At 38.3% G+C, this 22,460-nt stretch overlaps 4 protein-coding genes across 5 annotated transcripts in view; 3 read left to right on the top strand and 1 right to left on the bottom strand.

The window, feature by feature from the left end:
* The window catches only part of LOC147286578 (protein DETOXIFICATION 12-like), a 31,890-nt gene that overhangs the window by 4,025 nt on the left and 5,405 nt on the right, over positions 1 to 22,460 (top strand). Inside the window, exons 3-5 of the mRNA XM_086240570.1 lie at positions 18,586 to 18,672; positions 18,804 to 18,860; positions 19,580 to 19,750. Coding sequence (XP_086096696.1) covers positions 18,586 to 18,672; positions 18,804 to 18,860; positions 19,580 to 19,750 — 315 coding nt within the window. The remainder of the gene's footprint in view (positions 1 to 18,585; positions 18,673 to 18,803; positions 18,861 to 19,579; positions 19,751 to 22,460) is intronic.
* Positions 4,448 to 12,525, bottom strand: LOC147286580 (protein translation factor SUI1 homolog). The gene is made up of 5 exons (XM_086240573.1): positions 12,365 to 12,525; positions 11,319 to 11,425; positions 10,993 to 11,198; positions 4,911 to 4,964; positions 4,448 to 4,812 (listed from the first exon to the last, which is right to left on the bottom strand). The coding sequence occupies exons 2-5, from the start codon at positions 11,353 to 11,355 to the stop codon at positions 4,768 to 4,770; spliced, it is 342 nt and encodes a 113-aa protein (XP_086096699.1). The 5' UTR covers positions 11,356 to 11,425; positions 12,365 to 12,525; the 3' UTR covers positions 4,448 to 4,767.
* LOC147286581 (uncharacterized) lies at positions 5,489 to 7,854 on the top strand. The gene is made up of 2 exons (XM_086240569.1): positions 5,489 to 7,289; positions 7,484 to 7,854. The coding sequence occupies exons 1-2, from the start codon at positions 5,849 to 5,851 to the stop codon at positions 7,522 to 7,524; spliced, it is 1,482 nt and encodes a 493-aa protein (XP_086096695.1). The 5' UTR covers positions 5,489 to 5,848; the 3' UTR covers positions 7,525 to 7,854.
* Positions 13,393 to 17,879, top strand: LOC147286579 (APO protein 4, mitochondrial-like). Of its 2 annotated transcripts, XM_086240571.1 has the most exons (5): positions 13,393 to 13,822; positions 14,261 to 14,331; positions 15,507 to 15,575; positions 16,162 to 16,462; positions 16,637 to 17,879. In XM_086240571.1, exons 4-5 carry the CDS (start codon positions 16,206 to 16,208, stop codon positions 17,385 to 17,387), a joined length of 1,008 nt encoding a protein of 335 aa, XP_086096697.1. In that variant the 5' UTR covers positions 13,393 to 13,822; positions 14,261 to 14,331; positions 15,507 to 15,575; positions 16,162 to 16,205; the 3' UTR covers positions 17,388 to 17,879. The 2 variants fall into 2 exon arrangements, with proteins under 2 accessions (XP_086096697.1, XP_086096698.1); XM_086240572.1 differs by lacking the exons at positions 13,393 to 13,822; positions 14,261 to 14,331 and having other exon boundaries at positions 15,545 to 15,585.

Below are 22,460 nucleotides of genomic sequence, written 5' to 3'. Positions count from 1 at the left end.
TTTGTCTCCCCGCCATCGCCGTCCCTCCCTCCTCCTTCCCCTGGCCTCCCCTTGCTCCGACAACCATCGGCGACAGAGAAATGACGCGAGACAGAGAAGTTGTCCTCGCCGGCGATCTGTGTTTTCCGACAGAGTTGCGGCGCCGGACCACCTGGGTTCTCTTCCCCAGGCCACGGCGAGTCTTCCCATGCCCTTCCCTCACGCCGGTAACGCTCCACGACGACGATTCGACGCCACAAGGGATGCGGCTGCACCACCACGATTGCACTGTTCCGGCAGAAATTGGATGGCCGGACCTACCGGGCTTTGTTCCCCTCGTCGTGGTGAGTTCAACCATGGTCTCCGTTCGTCCATACGAGGCTCCACGACGGAGCAATGAGCTCGGGAAGCCAAGCCAGCCGCCGGCTTCCGCCGCCGATTTCGGCCTTTTCCGGCGAGATTTGGCCGTCGGTCCAGTTGTCAAAAATGATCTTCGAGGTACGGGCTATCTTTCCCCTAAGGTGTGTTTTCCCCAATTTTGAGAAATTGAAAATTTGATTTTAGGGTGTTTGTTATATTTCGAATTTCTTGAAATTGGACTTGAATTTGGGTGGATTTTGTGCAATTGAAGGTTTTATTATGCAATTAGGATTAATTGGAGTTGAATTTGAGTATTTCTAGGTTTGTGCCGCCGCTGCCACCGTCGGCCCCGCCCCTCGTGGCGGCGGGTTGGATGGTTTCTTGTATTTTTCCACTTCCTTAGAGTTCTAGTAGCTTAATTTTAAGTTCGGTGACTATCTGAGGTTATTTTTGTGTGTTGTTAATGGCCGGGCAGCCACCGTGTGTGGTGGTTGGCCGCTTGTTTCGGTTGTTTGACAGCTAGTTAAAGAATCTATTGAATATTGTTGGTTGTCTGGTCTTAACAGGTACATGGGCTCGGGAAATCTTATTCCCGATGCCGTTATGCTGCCGGATTTGGTATCCGAGCAATGGCACCGTGAAGGGTATTTCGGTCTTTTACGTAGTTAAATTGTGAGTGAAATTTATCTGCTTATATTGTAGAGTACCGTGGTTTAATTGTCTGTTTTATGGATTTGCTGCTTTACGTTAGAGAAGACTAGGTGTAGGATTTTGAGTTAGGAGAATGAATTGATGAGGATTTGAGGTTAGGAAATTATTTAGGAATTATAGGGTTACCCGAGAATAATTGCTGGATTAGAGAAGAAACACTTATTGTCGAGGATTAATGAAAATGATTAGGTAATTATCTTACAGAATAATCAAGTTACTTTTGAGGAAGCATTTGGTATGATTTGGGTGATAAACAAGTGAAAGGTCATGAGCAAGAATCAATTTCGGAAGGGATTCCTTGATTCGGCATAGTTCGGAGTAAACTGAGAGTAAATGTTTAAAGAATAAATTGTCTGACAACAAGTGTTGATGATGATGCATATGTAGAGATGAATCTGAGGAGTAATACATGGGGGATTTATACATTGTGAAACAAGGATGGTTATGAGATGGTTCTGAGAATGTTGTGACTTAAGTTGTGTGAGAAATCCTGCCTGCTCGTGCATTGATTCGCTCTGCATGAGAAGTGGCGAGCATTCCTGCCTGCTCGTGCATAGATTCGCTCTGCACGAGAAGTGGCGAGCATCCTGCCTGCTCGTGCATAGATTCGCTCTGTACGAGAAGTGGCGAGCATCCTGCCTGCTCGTGCATTGATTCGCTCTGCATGAGAAGTGGCGAGCATTCCTGCCTGCTCGTGCATAGATTCGCTCTGTACGAGAAGTGGCGAGCATCCTGCCTGCTCGTGCATTGATTCGCTCTGCATGAGAAGTGGCGAGCATTCCTGCCTGCTCGTGTATAGATTCGCTCTGCACGAGAAGTGGCGAGCATACCTGCCTGCCCGTGCATCGATCCGCTCTGCATGGGAAGTGGCGAGCGATTTACAGTTTGTGGCGTAAGATTTCAGTTTGTGGGGCATTTTGAGAAATGAAATTACATCAGTAAATATTTTAATGACAGTTTCAGTAGAGCTGGCTTTGTGTTTTTATTTCAGTTATTTTAACAGTTTTACAACTTGAAAATACTATTTATTCTTCAGAGTTCGAATCACAGTTTTGAGATGACTTAAAAATGGATTTGAAAGAAGAGATGGATTTGAGAAATAGTTTTAAAGTTGGAGGGTTTCAAAGAGCGACGTGAGTGAGATTAGGAGGATTTCAAAGAGCGTCGTGAGTGAAATTGGATAAATGTTTGTTTATACCGTGTATTGTATGGCTTTTGTTCGTTAGGACTTGGGCTGGTTAGAACTTGGTAAGGTTTAGGCTTAAAGCTTGAGAAGGGAAGCGAAGGTGATTATGTCGTGAGGTTATTCATTAGGATGTGAATGTTTGAGGTTGATGTTGAGGTTGATAGTAACGATTAGGCAATTGATTTGTAAGAATGTTTTATTATTATTATTGATGAGATTAAATGTGCATATGATGAGTTTTTTTTGATTATCTTGATGCTTGGATGGTTGGTGGTGGAATGTTTTGTGATTAAGTAATTATGGATATTTTGCGGATTGTTTTTGAGTTTGGGGATCGAGAAAATTATTGAGGACAATTATTATGTCATTTCACTCATACGAGCTCTAGTGAGCCTACCGGGTTGTTGTATAACCCGGTACACCATGGATGTGGTGTAGGATGATGTTGTTTAGGTTGAGCAGGCTGAGGAAGCAGTGGGGAGAAGACGAGGCAGTGGGACCCAGAGAGATTTGTTTAATTGTTTTTACTCAGTGGTTTGTTTAAAATGTTTTGACAGAATTATATTTACTTATGTTGTTGTGCATGGCTCAAAAGTAAGAGAAAAAAAAAAGATTTAACACTTTGATGTTCAGTATTTTCATGGGCCCGAGGTTCGGGGCGTTTCACCGAAACCCATCCCCCCCCAGCCGAAACCAGCTCACCCAAAACCCCCCCCCCCTCGAAGCCGAAACCAGCTCAACACCCCCCCGAAACACAGGTATTTTGTTTTTGTTTTTGTTTTTTTTATTTATGGTATTTTTTGTTTTTTTTTTGGTATTTTTTGTTTTTTTATGGTATTTTCTGTTTTTTTTGGTATTTTCTGTTTTTTATGTTTTCTAATATTGTGGATTTTGCATAAATTGGTTGTGAAATTTCTGATTTTAGTGGTAATTAGTTAATGTTGTGGGTTTTTTTAATTTAGTGGTTTGGTTGTGAAATCTGAATTTAGATTGATGTTGGGCTCATATTTGACAATGATTTATTTTTTTGGTGAAGGAAGGATAATGTTGCATTTGCGAAGAAGGATAATTGCATTTTTGGTGAGGTATGTGTTTAATCTATCTTTTAGTTAAGTTTTTGTATGATTTAGTATTTAATGTTTCATATATAATTGTATTAAATTTTTGAGTGAATTAGTTTGTATGTTAAAATTAATTATAAAATTGATTAATTAATTTGTATGTTTTTATATGCTAAAATTTAATAGTTTGTTTGTATGCTTATATGTATATTGTTAGATTAATTATAGTTTAATTTGTATGTTACATTTAGTTTAGTTGTAATTGCAAAATTTCCGATGACGTAGTCCAGCACTCCTCGAGTACTGGGTGAGGTCATGTGGCACGAAGCGCTTGTGCGAAGTTATCAATCGATAACTTTGTACATTTAACTAGTCGTGCGAAGTTATCAGTGGATAACTTTGTACACTAAATTTAAATTCACCTTAGACCCGTTCGAGAGTCTATTGGACGCACGCATGGGCGCTTGGCGTGATTGCGCTCCAATATGATTCTTGAATTGTCCAAATTACCCATGGACAGTTTGGGAGTGCACATTTATGTGTTGTGGTTAGCGGTTCATGTGATGTGGTTTTGATCTGAGAAAATTTCGGCAACATCTCCTTATGTGTTCTTCGAGTGCATACTAGATATTTGTTTTAAATATCTACGTCGTGCAGATGAGTTTGATCTCGAACAGGGGTGGATCTCGGAGGTCCACTTCAGCATCCATGTCCGTCCCTGCAGCCCAGCCCGCCCCTGTTGGAATTGGGCCTAAGAGTTGGACCAGGTCAGACCAGCTGTAGAATCAGTTCTACAGCTGCTGGACCATATTTCAGCAATATCAACTGAAATGTTTTTTCAGCAATATCAACTGTAATATTACACTTTGTAACATTCCAGTTAAGACAGCAGTATTAAAATGTAATTCGTTCAAAATAGATAATTTGATGGCTTCCACTAAAAATGTCTTCACGTCAATTAATAGAGTTTTTTAATGGTTTAACACTAATTTACTTCAATTAATAATGGTAAACAAAAAATAACCCCTCAAGTGGAGAATGGCTTCCTTTTCTCAGAAACAGAAGCCATTTCTCCAGAAACTGAGATTACTTTTTAAAGCCACTAAATTTACTGCCCATCAGAATTATTTAAGTTCTATACATGCACCAACCTCCCTAGTAAGAAGGGCTGCCACTGACTGGAAAGTACAAATCAACAAGCAGATCTATTGGTCAATTACAAGTGTGTGAACTCCGTATAGAAAGCATCAATATATTATTCTGGGTAAATGTATTCGAATGATCCTTCGACATAACACAGAAAGCAGCAGAACTAGAAGGAAAACAGAACTATTGTATCAGTCCTTTATAAGGTACATATAACAGAACAGATTGTAGAAACGCTTGATTTCAGATCATATAATACTCGCTACTGCATGTTGAGGAGGTGTAAACAACATAGAGTATCAGATACTGGGGTACTGCTGCTATTCAAAAACCATGAATCTTGATATGTTCCTTCTTAACAATGCCGGCCTATTCAAAAGGACATGAGAGGTTGACAAGTTATATACATGAACTAATGACATACTATATAGTGGGCAACATAATTGAAAAACAGACACAACCATTACCTGAACAAGGAAGGAGGAAACATTCTTTCTTTGATCCCCCTGAAGTTGTATGACCTGCAGCCATGCAACAATGTCATCTAAGGCTTCATTTCCAAGGACAACAAACCAAAGCTCTATTATTTGTACAGCTTTTGGCTGATACCTACTGAACAACAATGCTCATACTACATGCCAAACGTGAAGTGCAAACAGAAAATGTGTGAGGTGCACAATCACTTTATATTCAGAAGAAAAGAAATACATTAAACATGCAATAATTCTCCTTTCTTTCACAGTTAAGTGGGGGATGTTGAGTGTCTAGCTGTCAGCATATTATTGGCTCTTTGTTGATAAATCAGTAAAATGATGAATCAATACTTTTATGACACGTGTATACTTTGTTAGAGTCTGGTTTGTCTAGTTAGTTAGCAAAACTGATTCTGGTTGTATAAGTGATGCGTGCTCAGTTCATTTTCTGCATTCTTTCTCATTAATCAAAATTCATTCTCTCTTGGTTTCTCTGCATTTCAATGCTTTTCTTGCTTTCTTCTTCATCGATGATCATGGTATCAGAGCGGGTTTCATCCTGACTCTTTCTATTTCTTTTCTTTTCTTTGCGACTGCTGCGAATTGCGATGAGGCGTACGATGGAGCGTGTGATGAGAAGTGAAATTAAAGGAAGTAAGTTCTTTGGTTAATCATATTTCTAAAGGTTGTCTCTGTTTAGCGATGGTGAAGTTGACTGTTCGTTTGGAAGTTTCTTGATATATGGTCTTGAGATCGTTTTTGGTTTGTGAATTTGTGGGTTTGTGAATTTGTGAATTTGTGGGAGTTTGTGAATTTGAGGGTTTGTGAATTTGTGAGTCTGGGAGTTTGTTGTGATTTGTTGGAATTTCTTGAAGTTTCTTGACATTCTTGGAAGTATTGGAGTTGATTAAGTGTTCTTGGAAGTGTTGATTATGTCGATTGCAAGTAGAGTTCATGGGTTGTTTCCTTTTTTGACATTGAAGTTGAATGACTCGAATTATCTTAAGTGGAGTTTTCAAGTAAAAACGGTGTTAGGGGGTCATGGTTTATTTGGTTTTCTTGATGGATCAGTGGTTTGCCCTCCAGAATTTATTCTTACTGAAGATGGGATAAGTACATCAGAGGTTAGTAGGGCCTTTATTGAGTGGGATCAAACTGATAAAGCTTTAACTAGCTTGTTGTTAGCTTCTGTTCATGAGGACACCATGGAATATATTTTGGGGTGTTCTTCTGCACATGAAGCTTGGATGAACATAAAAGAAAGATACAATACTGATTCTAGAGCAACTATTATGCAACTTAAGACTGACTTTCAGACCTTGCAAAAAGGAGCTGATACTATTGAGAAGTTTCTAATGAGAATTAAACATGCTCGCGCTCAATTATCTGCTGTTGGTGTGCATGTTAGTGATGATGATGTCTATGTGGTTGCTTTGAATGGCCTACCTGATGAGTTTGATTCTGTCAAGGCTGTTTTGAGAGGTCATCAAGGACCTATGTCTATGAAGGAGTTTCGATCCCAGCTTCTTGCTGCTGAACAAGATATCAATAAAAAGTTTACTCTTTCCTTGGTTTCTAATCAGTCAATGGCAGCAATGGTAGCTAAGCTTCCCACACCCAGTGGCAATCATGGCAATTATGCTTCTACTTGTGGTTCTACTTCTAGTCTGACCAATGGCAATGCACCAAGGAATGTCTACAGTGGTAGTAGTGGTTCTAGTATGTCTGCAGGGGATTTTAATGGAGATGGTGGATATCATGGTCAGTTTGGTGGCAGAGGTTATGGTTCTAATATGCCTGCAGGAGGTTTTAATGGAGATGGTGGATATAATGGTCATTCTGGTGGTAGGGGTTATACTAATGGTGGCTATAACAATGGTGGTAAATGGAATGGTACTGGTGGTCACTGGAACACCAATGGAGGCAGAAATGGTAAAAATTGGAGCTGGGGTTCTAATGCTGGAAGATTCAACACTGGCAGTGGTAGAGGATGGAATGGAAATGGTGGTAGGCAGCATAATACTTGGAACAATGGCTGGAATGGAGGAAGGCAGGTCCCAGAGTGTCAAATATGCTCAAGGAGAGGGCATACTGCTGTCAATTGTTTTGATAGGGAAAGAACTTCACAGAATCTTGCTTCTTCTGTTGTGGAATGTCAAATTTGTGGCAGGAAAGGTCATGTTGCACTTGATTGCTATCACCGATCCAATTATGCATATCAAGGAACTGCTCCACCTCAAAGTTTGAATGCTCTCACTGCTCAAGCTAATGTTGGTTTTGCTTCAGAGGATGTTTGGCTTGCTGATACTGGAGCCACACATCACATGACTGCAGACCTTCAACATTTGACAAGTGCTGAGCCTTTTGAGACTGGTGAGACAATCACTGTTGGCAGTGGTGAAGGTTTGAGTGTGAAACATATTGGTTCAGCCTCTCTATCTCCTTCACTTTGTCTTAACAATATTTTACATGTGCCTAAATTAGCAATAGATCTTTTGTCTGTTCATAAGCTTTGTAGGGATAATCATTGCACTGTTTCTTTTGATGAAAATGAGGTTTGGTTGCAGGACAAGGAAACTCTACAGGAGCTGTTCAGAGGAAAGAGTAGCAGAGGCTTGTATCCTATTCCAAAGAAGATTCAACATATCTCAATTTCTTCATCAATCCCTTCATCTGTGGCTTTTCTTGGTCAGCTAGTTAAAACATCAGTGTGGCATCATAGGTTAGGTCATGCAACTAATGAGATAGTTAATAAGATGTTGTCCAATTCTCATATTTCTTTTCTTTCAGATACTCAGCCTCATTTGTGTAAGTCTTGTTTAGGTGGAAAAATGTCTAGGTTACCTTTTTCTTCTCATGTCAGTCAGTCAAAGCTTCCTTTTCACAAAATTCATAGTGATGTTTGGGGGCCTTCACCTAATGTCTCTGTGGAAGGATATAGGTATTATGTCCTGTTTGTGGATGAATGCACTCGTTTTGTATGGCTCTATCCTATGATAAATAAATCAGATGTCTTCTCTATCTTTGTCAAATTTACAGCTTTTCTTGCAACTCAATTTGATGCTCAAATCAAAATTTTTCAGTCTGATGGTGGTGGTGAGTTTACTAGCAAAGCTTTCACCTCCTTTTTAGATTCTAAAGGGATTCTCCATTACATTTCATGTCCCTATACTCCTCAGCAAAATGGCATTGCTGAGAGGAAAAATAGGCATCTTGTTGAAACTGCCATTACTTTGCTTCATGCTGCAAAACTCCCAAATCAATTTTGGTATCATGCTTGTTCTCATGCAGCCTTGCTTATCAATAGGATGCCTTGTAAAACTCTTCAAATGATGTCTCCCTATGAAAAATTATTTCATCACATTCCAGATATCAAACATTTCAAAATTTTTGGTTCAGCCTGCTATCCTTTTCTTAAACCATACAATGTCAATAAATTGCAACCCAAGAGTGATGAGTGTGTGTTTTTAGGGTATGCTTTAGGATATAAAGGGGTTATTTGTTTTCATATTGCCACTGGTCGATTACTTTTAACACGACATGTTATTCATGATGAAACTGTGTTTCCTTTCTCTACATCATCAGTTTCAATTATTCAATCTTCTATTCCTTCAGTTTCTACTAGTCCTGGTCATTGTATTCTTTCCATTCCTGTTTCTCAGTCTCCAATCGTTTCTAGTAGCTCTTCTCCTTCAGTTTCTACTAGTCCTGGTCATTGTATTCTTCCCATTCCTGTTTCTCAGTCTCCAATCGTTTCTAGTAGCTCTTCTCCTTCTGCTCATGTCTTAGCAAATCCTTTGGTGTCTGTTGCAAATTCTGATACATCTTCTGCTACTTCTCCAAGAACAGACCCAATGGAGTTGTCTGTCCCTGCATCCTCTTCCGAGGCTCATCCAAGTGTCCCATTATCAATTACTGCTCAGTTGAATGGCACAAATGAGCATGGTATGCGTACCAGGTCCAAGGCTGGGGTAGTTCAAAGGAAGGATTTCAGTGAATTCCATTGTTTTAGTGCAGTTATGGAAAGTAAAAGTTTTGAAGAATTTGCATTCTTTTCTGGTTTAACATGTGTCTCAGACATTCAGCCATTGACAGAACCTAAAACTTTTCGAGCTGCTATGGTTCAAGAAGAGTGGAGACAAGCTATGAAAGAGGAGATTGATGCCTTACATGTGCAAGGTACATGGACTCTTGTTCCCAGACCTCAAAACAGAAACATTGTAGGTTGTAAATGGGTTTATAGATTAAAGAAAAATCCAGATGGTACTCTGTCAAGGTATAAGGCTAGATTAGTGGCTCAAGGTTTCAGTCAAGAGCAGGGTTTGGATTTTGATGAAACATTTAGTCCTGTAGTAAGGCACTCCACAGTAAGGTTGGTCTTAGCTCTTGCAGCCCAGTTCAAGTGGGAATTGAAACAGCTAGATGTCAAGAATGCATTTCTTCATGGTGATTTAAAAGAAGAGGTTTATATGAAGCAGCCTCAGGGTTTTGAGGATCCTACTTATCCAGATCATGTTTGTCTTCTTCAAAAGTCTTTATATGGTTTGAAACAAGCTCCTCGAGCTTGGAATGAGAAGTTCACAGGTTTTCTTCCCTCTCTTGGTTTTCAGTTTTCTCATTCTGATCCTAGCTTGTTTGTTAAGTCCACTTCTACTGGTGTGGTTTTGTTACTTTTATATGTTGATGATATAATCATCACTGGCTCCCATTCTACAGAAATTCAACAAGTGATTGATGAGTTAAGTTTGGCCTTTGATATGAAGGATCTGGGCAGGTTGACTTATTTTCTTGGGTTGGAAATTAAATATAAGGCTGATGGTGGTATTTTTGTGTGTCAACAGAAATATGCTAAAGATTTGCTTGTTAAAGCAGGTATGGCTCATTGTAAACCTTGTCAGTCTCCCTGCAAACCTCATTTACAATTAGCCAAACATGAAGGAGATCCTTTGTCTGATCCTACTTTGTACAGAAGTTTGGTTGGTGCATTGCAATATCTGACCTTCACTAGGCCTGATATTGCATATGCCACAAACACTGTCTGTCAGTTTATGGCTCATCCTACTGAGACTCATTATGATGCAGTCAAGAAAATCTTGAGATATGTTCAGGGCACCTTGTCTCATGGTCTTCACTATCAATCTGGTCCTATGACATTGACTGCTTATAGTGATTCAGATTGGGGAGGTGATATTAATGATAGGAGGTCGACCACAGGCTATATTGTCTATTTAGCTGGAAATCCTGTATCTTGGCAGTCTAAGAAACAAGGTGCTGTGGCAAGAAGCTCTACAGAAGCTGAGTATAGAGCCTTGGCCAATACTGTTTCTGATGTGTCTTGGTTGAGGAATGTTCTTAAAGATTTGCAGATGGTCCTCCCTTGTCCTCCTCTCATTCGATGTGATAATGTTTCTACCATTGCATTAAGTACAAATCCTGTGTTTCATTCTCGGATCAAGCATCTAGATACTGATTTTCATTATGTTAGGGAAAGAGTTCAATGCAAAGATTTGGATTTGGAATATGTTTCCACACTTGAGAATACTGCTGACATTCTTACTAAAGGTCTGCATAGTCCTTTGCATCTTCAACATTGCTGCAACCTCAGGCTTGGTCCCCTTGCTGAGGTTGAGGGGGGATGTTGAGTGTCTAGCTGTCAGCATATTATTGGCTCTTTGTTGATAAATCAGTAAAATGATGAATCAATACTTTTATGACACGTGTATACTTTGTTAGAGTCTGGTTTGTCTAGTTAGTTAGCAAAACTGATTCTGGTTGTATAAGTGCTGCGTGCTCAGTTCATTTTCTGCATTCTTTCTCATTAATCAAAATTCATTCTCTCTTGGTTTCTCTGCATTTCAATGCTTTTCTTGTTTTCTTCTTCATCGGTGATCAGGGGAAAGACCCTTCTCGGCACAGCACATTAACAACAATAATTGTTTGCCCAACATTAATGCATCATGTCTTATATCTACTTAAAAATCAAAATCATGGTACCAGAGGCATGCCAACAGTACAGTATATTGAGAGATTATTCCAAAAGAATGCATCTTGATTTTACTAAAGGAGGGAAACAAACCTGGCCTAACTCAGGATCCTGGACAACAGTACCATTACAGCAGAACTCCTTCTTGAGGTCCTTTAGTATCTTGTTGTAGCTGTATTCCTTCTTCAACCCTTGCACAGTAGTCAGGCTTTTTCTCCCGTTACGTTGCTGTACACGGACATGCACATACTCTTTTGTCCCAGCACTTGAGTCCTCAGCATTTGCGTCGGCGAAGGGATCTGCTCATACATACAACAAAGACAAACCACCACAGAGGTACCAATTAGATTGCTTAGAAGAACTATGCTTCTATAAATCATAGATACTAAACGAATTAGCCTCAAAGAATAGAACCTTACCATAAGTAGATGGAACCTGGGTGTCGAATTCAGACATGAAACTTGCTGTTGGAAGTAGAAGATCAAGTAACCAACAAAGGATTCTTATTTGAAATATCAAATTAAATCTGCTCCACAAAAGGACAGAGCAAATCCATCAGCCAAATCCAGAAACATATGATAGGAATAATTTACCCAAATCAAAATCACTATTTGATATTTTCATGGTATTATGGGCCATACGGCAACCACAATAATTACCAAAGTACAGCACTTTAATTGATCGAAAGGCACTGCTTCCATAATACCCCACACTTCTTCAATTCTATAGACAACATACTATTCAATTTCACCCGCAGACATTAAAAAAAAAAAAAAAAAAAAAAAAAAACCCCACCATGACCCAATTCCAAAAACAACCTAGCTTGCCAAATTGGCCATAACCCTTTAAATTAAAGGTCCATTGACTTTAGGTACCAAATTGTAATGTTTTTTCATTTCAACTACCAAAACATTTATGTCATTTCAATTTAGGTACTAAATTTCAGTTTATGTACCAACTTTAAAAATATGATTATATCGAGCTGTGACTGTCTAACAGTCATAACTTTTTTATTGATTTGTTGTTTTTTCAATATTTGCAAGGCTTAAAATTTAATATTTAGTCTTTGGGTTATAGGACTTCATCATCTAAACCTAAATCAAAAGTATGAAACTCTTAAAAATTTTGATTTTTTATAAATTTTAAACAGTCACAACTGTAACTGTTCGACAGTCACAACTGTATAACAAACTTATTTGTGACCTAATCCAAAATATTTTACTCTAAGTTAGTACCTAAACTAAAAAAAATTAGTGTCTTACTGCTTTACTGAAAAACTATTGATATTTGGTATTTAATCATAATTTTCTATTAAATTAAAAACAGGAAAGGCTAATAATTTATATGAATCAAATCAAATCAGAAAGAAATTAGATGTAAATAGGCAATAAATCAAACATAACAACAATAAATCAATTCCCATTCAAGAATAACAAGGACAGACAAAAGGTAAAAAAGAACGTACCTGGGTGCAAAGACGGTGAATCGGAGCAAGGGATAGAGAGAAACAGAGATGAGGAAAGAGAGGAATTGGCGGAGGGTTTTATATATGGGATAGAAAAAGTCGTCTGAACCACACAAGTTGGATTCTGCGTACGCTTCGTAGTTCGTAGGATGTTAGCTACAAAAAAGCCTGTATTTAGTGTGTTGGTTTTCTTTTTATACCAAAACGCACCGCTTTTGTCGTTTTAGCAATTTGGCTGAAACGCAGCGTTTGCTTTTCATCGTAGTCGTATGCCAATTGCCAAAGCCCTAGGCCTCTAGACCCCTCCTCTCTCTCACTCTCGGAGCTCCTCTGCTCCAGTTGCTTTCAGATACACAACCAGGCCAATACCCATTTTTTAATTCCCAATTTAATCGGCAAAAAAACAATATCCCCAATTTATTTTTAATTTTCTTATCAAATTCTGAGCACTGTTTACCTTTTCTATATATACAGACCTTGACCCAATCTGTATTTTTGTCATCTCTGTTTCTCTATCACTTGCTCGGATTCATAGTCGTTGCATTCAGGTACTTTTTTTTTTTTTTTTTTCATTTTGTTCTTGTTATTGTAATGACCCGACCTAAATTTCTACTAGAAATTTAAATTTTTATCTAACTATGTTTTTAAGAGATTTTTTTTAAAGGATGTTGGATTGTATTTTAAAGATTTTGGGATTTCTTTGAAAAATAAAAAGGGGTTTGATTTAAATTTTTATTTAAATTTTTATTTTTATTTTTGTTTTAATTTGGGGTTTGACCCAAAATTGACTTTTAAAATAAATGAGATTTCGATTTTGACTTCGGGTCCGTTAGATAGGTTTCGATCCCACGATTTCATAGACACGTAGCACGCTTCGATCCGAGTTACCGTTTGGAAGATACGGACATGTGGAGTGAGGGGCAATTTTGTAAATTTATATAAGTGGGTTTTAAATACCCAAAATCAGAAATTTTTTTCTGATTTCTCTCTCTCCAGAAAATTCTACACCCTTCTCCCTCTCCCTTTATTTCTCTCCACCCCCGCACTCTCTCCCTGTTTTTCCTCTCCCCCGCCCCCTCTCCCTTGCGCCCACGACCCAGCAACCGACCACCACCATCACCCAGCTCGCCGTCGACCCCCCCCTCCGACCTAAGCTTACCGGCGAACACACCAGGCGCCGGCCACCCTTCCGAGCTCACACTCTCCCCTCATTCTCTCTCTCGCCCCGTGTTCTCTCTCTCTCTGCTCTCTCCCTCTGTGCGCAGCACCGGCCATCAACGCCGGCCTCCCCTCGCAGTCGCCACTCTCCGGTGCCCTTCCCTCAGGCCGGCGACCTCGCCCAGCGCTCCTCCAGCCAGCCCAGCCGCGCGCACAGGGAACCCAGAAAACCAGTAGCTTGGCTCCCCTTGGTCTCGTTGGATTTTGACCAATTTCCTGCGCCAATCACCTCCGTTTTAGGTGAGTTTTCTTCCTCTTCTATTGGGTTTTCACTTCCTTTCGTTTTGTAGTGTAAAAACCTTAGATTTAGAAACTTGAAATTTTGGATTATAGAGCCATTTCGGATTTCCTTTGGGTTTCGGATTTAGGGTCGTTATTGGCATTGGTTTTGGACAAATTTCATCCCTAGGAACCTCAATCGATGTTTAGAATTGAAAAGGGTGAGTAGATTTTCGGAAATTAGGTATTTTGGCTAAATTTGGTCTTGTAGCCGCCACTTGGGGCGGCAATCGCAGTGGTCTCAAGCACCCACTGTCATCTCTTGAAATGTTGGGTTATTTAGAGCCATTGTTGAGTTGGTTGTTGATCTTGGGTAGGTTGGAAGTGATTAGAGAAACCGAAAAGTGTTTCGGACCATAATTGGAGACTAATTTTACGGTTTGGTTGTGCATTTTATAGGCGAGACGACCGTGGTTCGTGACGATCCGGTGGAGGATCGAAGCTAGGGCTATCACTGTGAGGCTATCACTGTGAGTGGACTAACTTTTAATCTTTCTAAAATGTTTTATTTTTTGAAAATGTTTATGGAAGTTTATAATTTAATTTATAGTTGTTTTCTAATTATTGTTTGAGAAATAAAAATCCTTGAGCTGGTTGTTTAATCTTTAATAAGTTATAAAAATCGTATCATTTTAATTATTCCGTGTTGTTGATTTTAATTTGGTATTTGACCAATGGCAATGGATTTCGGATTTCAAAATGTGTTCATAAATAAGTTTTAAAACCTAGATTTACATGTTGATGTTTCTGAGTTGTTGGACTTTGGAAAAGAATCTAGTCTCTTGTTTCATTCACGTGGTTTATTTAATAATTTGGGTATTGTCGAAAGTTTGGATTTGTTTCATGTTTATTTGAAATAATACACTTTGGCATTTTGATTTATGTTTTGTTGGAAGGTTTCAAATATATTTTATTTCGATGAGAAAATGATTTTACGATTTGGTTATGAAAGATGGTTTTCAGACCGCCTTTTGCAGTATCCTCCAGGTTATCAGAATTGACAGGTCTTTGGGACCCATCACGGCACACATATAGGCTTTGGGCCGTGTGTCGGGATGCTTCGCCCTTTGGGGGCCGCTCTGCGTGCACGTATGACCAGGATTGCCTGCACGTGCTGATTTATTCACACGTGTGTATGGCCAGGATATTGCCTGCACGTGTTGGATTTCATTCCTCGCGTGTGTATGGCCAGGATATTGCCTGCCTGTGATTGCCTGCCTGTGCGATGCAGGAATTCCGCACAGGTGTATGGCCAGGTTATTCAGGGTATATAGCATGGTGGAAAAAATGAAATTTGTATCTTCAAGAGTTTAAATATGGATTTTAAGTGAGAACTACTTTTCGAGTTTTATAATGATTTTGATTTTATTATTACTATGACTTTATTATTTAGATGGGTGGCTTTTGAGAAATGAGTTTTGATTTATCTTTGCTTTGACTCTCATTAGTTTTATAACTCTCTTAAAGTTTGGAAATGATTTTAAAACTGGGGGATTTCAGAGAGTGACGTGAGGTCTTTGAACTACATGTGGTTTTAAAGGATTTTCTGAAAAAGGAATTTACTTTTTTTTTTATTTCCATAAATTTGTCCATTCACTGAGCCTATCTCACCGTTTTCTTGTTTTGTTTTAAATTGTTCCCCCAGGTAGTAGCTTTGGTGGAGGTCGAGCCAAACACGTCGAGGCAGTTACATCCATCTCTCAAGTCGGACCGTGTAGGCGCCAGTTAATATTCTTGTAAAAATTGCTTGTATTAGGATAGTGGCTCTGATGATCACACTTAAAATTCTTAGATGGTTTTTCTTTAGAATTGTTGGGTCTGATACCCTATTTGGTTGTGATAGAGGTGGTTGATATGTTAGAAGTGCTTTTTAACAGGTTTGAAATTTCTGGGTTAGTCCATTTTTAGGGGAGGTTTTGCCGAATTTTCGGTAGGATTTTCCTTGAATTTAGATTCCCGCAAGACCTCTCCAGGTTTCAGGGTGGAATCCGGGGGCGGTCCTGTCAGTTATTGTTTAGGTTTTCTTTTTCTTTTTCTTTTGGGTTATGTTTGATTGATTGCATATTTATATCTAATTTCTTTTTGATTTGATTAGGTTGATATTAAATATTAATCTGTAATGCTTGTTATTACACAAACTCGAGGATTGAAGTAGAATTGTAATAGTATCATGAAAATATCAAATAGTTGTTTTGTTCTAAAAACATTTCTGAATATGTTATACTTATCTTGACCTTGTAATGTTTTGCTATGTTTTCTGGACTTGACTCATTGGCTTTTGTCTACCCCTTGTGGAGCAGATTTGAATTTATGTTTGATAAAATTTTGGGAACAAAAGGAAATTATGGCACTGTGGAAGAAATTGTGCGAGAGTTCCAGTTTCAGTTGCAAAATCATGTACAGCTTTTCAAGGCATTACAGCTCGAACAAGGTGGACTTGAGAAAGCTAAGGCCTATGATTCAGAAGAGAATCCAAAACCGGGCTAAGGATTACCCAGTGAAGGGCATGGTACCAGTGGCCCAGGAGGTCCTTAATTCCCGGAGGCTACTTTTTCAAGGCGTCTCTACCCTCCTCAAAGTGATCCCGGTTATGGCCTGCAAGTAAGTCCCCAACCAACTAAGGTGTGCTTTTTTTGTTCAATTTACTTTCTTTGACAGGCTATGTTTTCCAAATTAGAGTTAATCTTATGGAACTTCCGTTCTCCCTACTGCTCTAAATGGATAATTTTTGTGACTCAAACGAAAAGACCATTTTTTTCATCCCTACTTTTGCAGGTTCTGTCCAGAAGTATATATGGGCGAGAAAGGCCACTTAATTCAGACTTGTTGTGGTTACAAACATCGTGGCAAGAACCGGGTTCATGAATGGATAATTGGTGGTTTGAATGATGTACTTGTTCCAGTAGAGGCATTTCACCTGAAGCACATGTTCCAGGATGTTATTAAACACCATCAAAGGTTTGACTTTGAACGTGTTCCTGCAGTTGTTGAGCTATGCTGGCAAGCAGGGGCAAATGATGAAAATCAAAATTCTGGAACTTGGAACTCGGAAAGGGATTCTGTTGGTGTTGATGGTGCTGAGTCCTTGTCACCTGATGACCTGATTCTGATTGCCAGTGGAACTTTGAGGGCGTGGGAAATACTTAGAAATGGTGTGGAGAAGTTGTTGATGGTTTATCCAGCAAAAGTCTGTCAACATTGTTCAGAAGTTCATGTTGGGCCATCTGGGCATAAGGCTAGGCTTTGTGGAGTTTTTAAGTATGAGAGTTGGCAAGGAACCCACTATTGGAGAAAGGCAGGAGTGGATGATCTTGTGCCTCCAAAGATTGTATGGCGGCGGCGGCCTCAGGATCCTCCAGTGCTTTTGAACGAAGGGAGGGGCTTTTATGGGCATGCTCCAGCAGTAGTAGAACTATGCACACAGGCAGGTGCCATTGCACCCTCAAAGTATCATTGTATGATGAAATTGCAGGGATTAACTCTGAGTGTAAATCAAGGTTTGTGCCATCCGAAAGATCAAATGTAAATGCGGTTGGTTCCAAAGTGGGAAATTGAAGCCCAGCCGAAGCTCCCTTACGACCCTCAGATAGTCAGATGTATTTAGAATGACTTAACTGTGATGGCTGATGATGTGAAGTGGGAAATTGAAGCCCAGTAGAAGCTCCCTTATGACCGTCCAATCTTGATTCTTGACACTGATCATAGCCATCAGATGAACGACGGCGGAGTCCAAGATGGGTCCCACGTATATATCTTTTTGGATCCCCTGATGATGGATCCAATCACCGTTTTGTGTTTAACCCAGATACATTAGCAATGAATTGAATAATGAAGATTCTTTGAACGATCAACCAATTTGTCATGAAGATTGCAGAGTGAAAATGAGAAAATGTGTAGTTTTGTGTTTGCGGAGGGTTGGTTTTTTGTATGGAAAGATGTTCCAGAAAACAAAAAAGCAAATATGTGGGAGAAAGAGTGAAAGCATGGAGTTAAAGTGTTAAACATTGGAAATTAAAACTAAGCCCTCTTGTATATGATGATATTATAGATAGTTAACACAACATAAGAAATAATTGAAATACTTAAACTATTCTAGTAGATTTTCAGTAAGTGCGTAGTCTACCATGCCGCCTTAGGCTACGATTGTCACGCATGGTCCTCTGCTTGTGTATGAACAAATAATCATCAATTGGTAGTCATTTTCTGGTCACAAGCAATTGCCTCATATCATTATAAATATATTTCTTCTCCTTTTTCTATTTTCCCTATTCAAATATTATTTTTTAGGAAACCAAATTGGTTGTAGTTTTGACCAAATTGTATTAGTGTATGTGGAGTACGTTGTGGACCCTCTAATTTAGGTCATTTTACAAGTTTATAATTAAGTTAGATTGATAGGTCACGTAACCCTTACTTGTGACTTTGATTTAAGGGTATATAAAAATAGTCCTAGCACAGTTTCATTTTTCTAAGCAGGGTCTCAGTAATGAACTTTCGTTAATTATAAATAAAGTCCCTACGTACATTAATGTTGCATGCAAGGGTCACATAACTTCTCGATACTAGCTAGTTTAACCAATCGATTGATTGCATGCTTTGTTAAAGACTTGATTGCTAGGTATAGGGACATAATTTAAAAAAATTGAAAGGAATTGGAAACAACCGATATTACAGGACTTTAGTTTTGTCATTTTTTAATTTCTTTTACTTTGACGAAATTGTAGTCTTAAATGGTGGTCATGTGAGCTGATTACTTTGCTGTCCGGCCTTCTACCAAATCCGGAGCTGGAGACTTCAGTGCTTTCCATATGGTATACTTCAATCTCAGTAGCTATTCGATCGGCTATTCGCAACCTCCTTATTTGAAAGAGGGAGAGAATAATATTTCAGATATATATATATATACGACTCAAACTCTCTTGTATTCTTCGTGATTATGTAGCCTTACAATCTCTACATTGCACTTCATTTTATCATATAGATTCGGAGCTGCTGCAAGGTATGTTATAATCATGTTAATTTTCAATGCACTCTGTCAGTATCTTATATTTTTTTTTACCTATTCTCATTTTCCTACTCTCTCTCACCGTTAGGGTTAATTATAACTTCAAAGGCATTATGTCCATACTTTATTCATAAGGCATAATGAGGGAGCTTCAATTAAGGATGTCCTTATTTTAAGGAAAATAAGATCCTCCATGGGGACAACCCTATACTGAAATTCAATTATCGGAACCATACGGTCATCTATTTTTTAGGTCATTAAGGACCATTTTTTTAAAAAGAAAAATTAGTCAAATCTGTAATTGTTTGATCATCTAATTATCCAGAGAAATGCAATTCATCAGATAAAATTGAAATATTGTTGATCGTAATCAAATGGCTAAACCATTTTCTATTTGTATATTTTTTTACATGGATGATATTTGAATGATGTTCTAAAAGATAAACAATTTTGATGATTAAATTGTAAGCTCGAGATAAAATGTCTACATTTTTCTTATATAATTAAGTCATCCTTATTTGAAGCTCCCTCAACCATATATATATATATATATATATATATATAGTACGTACCCGTTAAGATGCTAACAAGGCATTCATGCACTTACATGCTCTAACCTTTTGTTCAATTACCCATGTCCTATTAAAACTCTAACTGGTAGCTAGGTGTTTGAAAGTTACTCAAATAAAACTAAAACCTAAACTATTTTTCAGTACTCGAGTGTCAAATGAATTAGGAGCTGGTAATCCACAAGCAGCTCGATTAGCTGTTTTCGCCGCAATGTTTCTTTCAGTCAGTGAGGTAATTATTGTAATCCCGATTCTCTTCTACTATCGCTATGTTCTAGGACAGGCTTTTAGTAGTGAGAAGCAGGTGGTGGAATAGTGAACTAAGTCTTGAACTATATTCCTATAATTCAAATTACAACTATCACACACATGATATCGATACATTATCTTGACGCGGGTAAGCGCTATTAATGGCCATGCGCTTAATCTTGATTCTCATGAGAGTTTTAGAGAACAACCCAATTCTCACGGTCGCGGCCTCACGACTACTCTCACTTAGGTGAGTTCTCCAAGAGTACATGTGACTAGTACCTTGCGGGAGTTTGCCCGCCTCGAAACTCATTTAGGATAAAAATCCTTCCTTAACATCACATATCATCAGCACTAGTGTCATAGGGATGAGTAGAAGATTTTTTAAAAATTAAACCTCCATTTTTTAGAGTGCTGGAAAGTAAGTCACGCAGTATGGATTGTTTCTACCCATTGAACCTCCTTCATGGGATCTCCAATCACAAAGGTTGGGTTACCTCCCTAGGTGACTTCCTTATGGGTTTAAACCCATCCCCCTCGACAAATCTAGGACTGCATTCCTAGATAAACCTTTAGTCAACTGATCAGCAATATTCTTTTCTGACTTAACATAATCTAAAGATATAACTTCTTTATTCAACAAGCTCCTCACAGATTTATATCTAACTTGAATATGTCTATTCATTTTTTTATTTGTATGTGTTTGTTTTACCAACTCTATTACTGCTTTATTGTCACAATGTATTGAAAATGCAGGTATGGGTTTTCTAACCAATGGTATGTCGAGCAAAAAATTCTTAATCCATTCAGCCTCAATGCATGCAGTATCCAAAGCTATAAGTTCAGATTCCATGGTACTTCTAGAAATTATAGTTTGCTTTTTAGATCCCCAAGAGATAGCTGCTCCACCCAAAATAAATACAAATCCAGAAGTTGATTTTACATCAGAGCTATCAGTAATCCAATTTGCATCAGTGTACCCTTCTACTACATCAGGAAAACCTCTATAACATAAAGAAAAATTTAATGTTCCTCTTAGATACTTAAAAACTCTTTCTAAAGCATTCCAATGATCCTTACTTGGGTTATGGGTGTATCTACTTAATCTCCCTACAGCATAGGCTATATCTGGTCTAGTTTTATTTGCTATGTACATCAATGATCCAATCATTTGTGAGTATTTAAGTTGAGACACAGGTTCCCCCACATTTTTCTTTAAATTTACACTTGGATCATATGGAGTTGAAACAAATTTACATGAAAAATAATTAAATTTCTGTAGCATTTTCTCAATTGCACTAGCTTGATTTAAGGTATAGCCTACTGGTGTTTTTTCTAGCTTCATTCCCAAAATTATGTAGGCTTCTCCTAAGTCCTTCATATCAAAATTATTTGAAAGATAACATTTCACATCCTTCACAATCTCTAAATTTGTTCCAAACAACAAAATGTCATCAACATAAAGACATAAGATAATGCATTCTCCATTACTTTCCTTATAATAAACACACTTATCATGCTCATTAATATTGAACTCATAATCCAAAATGACTTTGTCAAACTTCTCATGCCATTGTTTAGGGGCTTGTTTAAGTCCATATAAAGACTTAACTAACTTGCAAACCTTATGCTCTTGACCTTTCACAATAAAACCCTCAGGTTGCGCCATATATATTTCTTCATCTAAGTCTCCATTCAAGAAAGCGGTCTTAACGTCCATTTGATGAACTACCAAATTATGTATGGAAGCTAATGCTACAAGAGTTCTAATAGTAGTAATCCTAGTGACAGGTGAGTATGTATCAAAATAATCTATTCCTTGTTTTTGTGAGAAGCCCTTAGCTACTAACCTAGCCTTGTATTTATCTATACTACCATCTGGTTTTAGTTTCTTTCTAAATACCCACTTACAGCCAATTGGTTTTGTCCCAGGAGGTAGATTAGTCAATTCCCAAGTGTTGTTTTGTATAATAGATTCAAACTCACTATTAATTGCTTCTTTCCAAAATGGAGCATCTAATGAGGTCGTGGCTTCTTTATAAGTTGTTGGATCACCCTCAACTAGGAAGGTATAGAAATCATCTCCAAAATTCTTTTCTACTCTAGCCCTCTTACTCCTTCTAAGTTCCACTTGAGACTCTGTTTCTTTACTTGTACTAGTAGAGGCTTTATTAGTATCAACACAAGATTTTTCTGTTATTTGTTTTGGGACACTAGATTTGAAAGGAAATATGTCCTCAAAGTAAGTTGCATCCCTTGATTCCATAATTGTGTTATTGAAAATATTACTTACTTCAGAATTGATGACTAGAAATCTATTGGCACAACTATTATGAGCATAGCCTAGGAAAATAGTGTCTACAGTCTTGGGTCCTATTTTCTTTCTCTTAGGATCAGGAATTGCAACCTTAGCCAAACACCCCCACACTTTCAAGATTTGAAGATTAGGCCTTCTCTTCTTCCAAAATTCATAAGGGGTTTCATTATTGTCTTTAAAAATTACTCTATTTAGTATAAAACATGCAGTTAAAATTGCTTCCCCCCACAGATTGTCAGGTAGCCCAGAACTTATTAACATTGAATTTACCATGTCCAACAAAGTTCTGTTTTTCCTTTCAGCAACTCCATTAGATTGTGGAGAGTAAGGTGCTGTTACTTCATGTATTATACCATGTTCTTCACAAAATAAATTAAGATCTGTAAGAGTATACTCACCACCTCTATCTGATCTAAGCCTCTTGATTTTTCTCTCTAATTGATTTTCCACTTCTGTTTT

Source organism: Dryas octopetala, chromosome 4 (assembly GCF_963921425.1).
Source record: "Dryas octopetala chromosome 4, drDryOcto1.1, whole genome shotgun sequence".
Taxonomy (NCBI): Eukaryota; Viridiplantae; Streptophyta; class Magnoliopsida; order Rosales; family Rosaceae; genus Dryas; species Dryas octopetala.
The sequence above is the reverse complement of the archived record's forward strand: the minus strand, read 5'-3'. Positions and strand labels throughout refer to the sequence as shown.

Coding starts and splice junctions, on each gene's coding strand:
- LOC147286581 (XM_086240569.1), top strand. CDS start 5,849: ATGTCGATTGCAAGTAGAGTTCATGGGTTGTTTCCTTTTTTGACATTG. Junction 7,290..7,483: donor TGCTGAGCCTTTTGAGACTG/GTGAGACAATCA, acceptor GTTTGGTTGCAG/GACAAGGAAACTCTACAGGA.
- LOC147286580 (XM_086240573.1), bottom strand. CDS start 11,355: ATGTCTGAATTCGACACCCAGGTTCCATCTACTTATG. Junction 11,199..11,318: donor CCAGGTTCCATCTACTTATG/GTAAGGTTCTAT, acceptor ATGTATGAGCAG/ATCCCTTCGCCGACGCAAAT. Junction 4,813..4,910: donor TTTCCTCCTTCCTTGTTCAG/GTAATGGTTGTG, acceptor CCTTTTGAATAG/GCCGGCATTGTTAAGAAGGA.
- LOC147286579 (XM_086240571.1), top strand. CDS start 16,206: ATGGCACTGTGGAAGAAATTGTGCGAGAGTTCCAGTTTCAGTTGCAAA. Junction 16,463..16,636: donor ATCCCGGTTATGGCCTGCAA/GTAAGTCCCCAA, acceptor CTACTTTTGCAG/GTTCTGTCCAGAAGTATATA.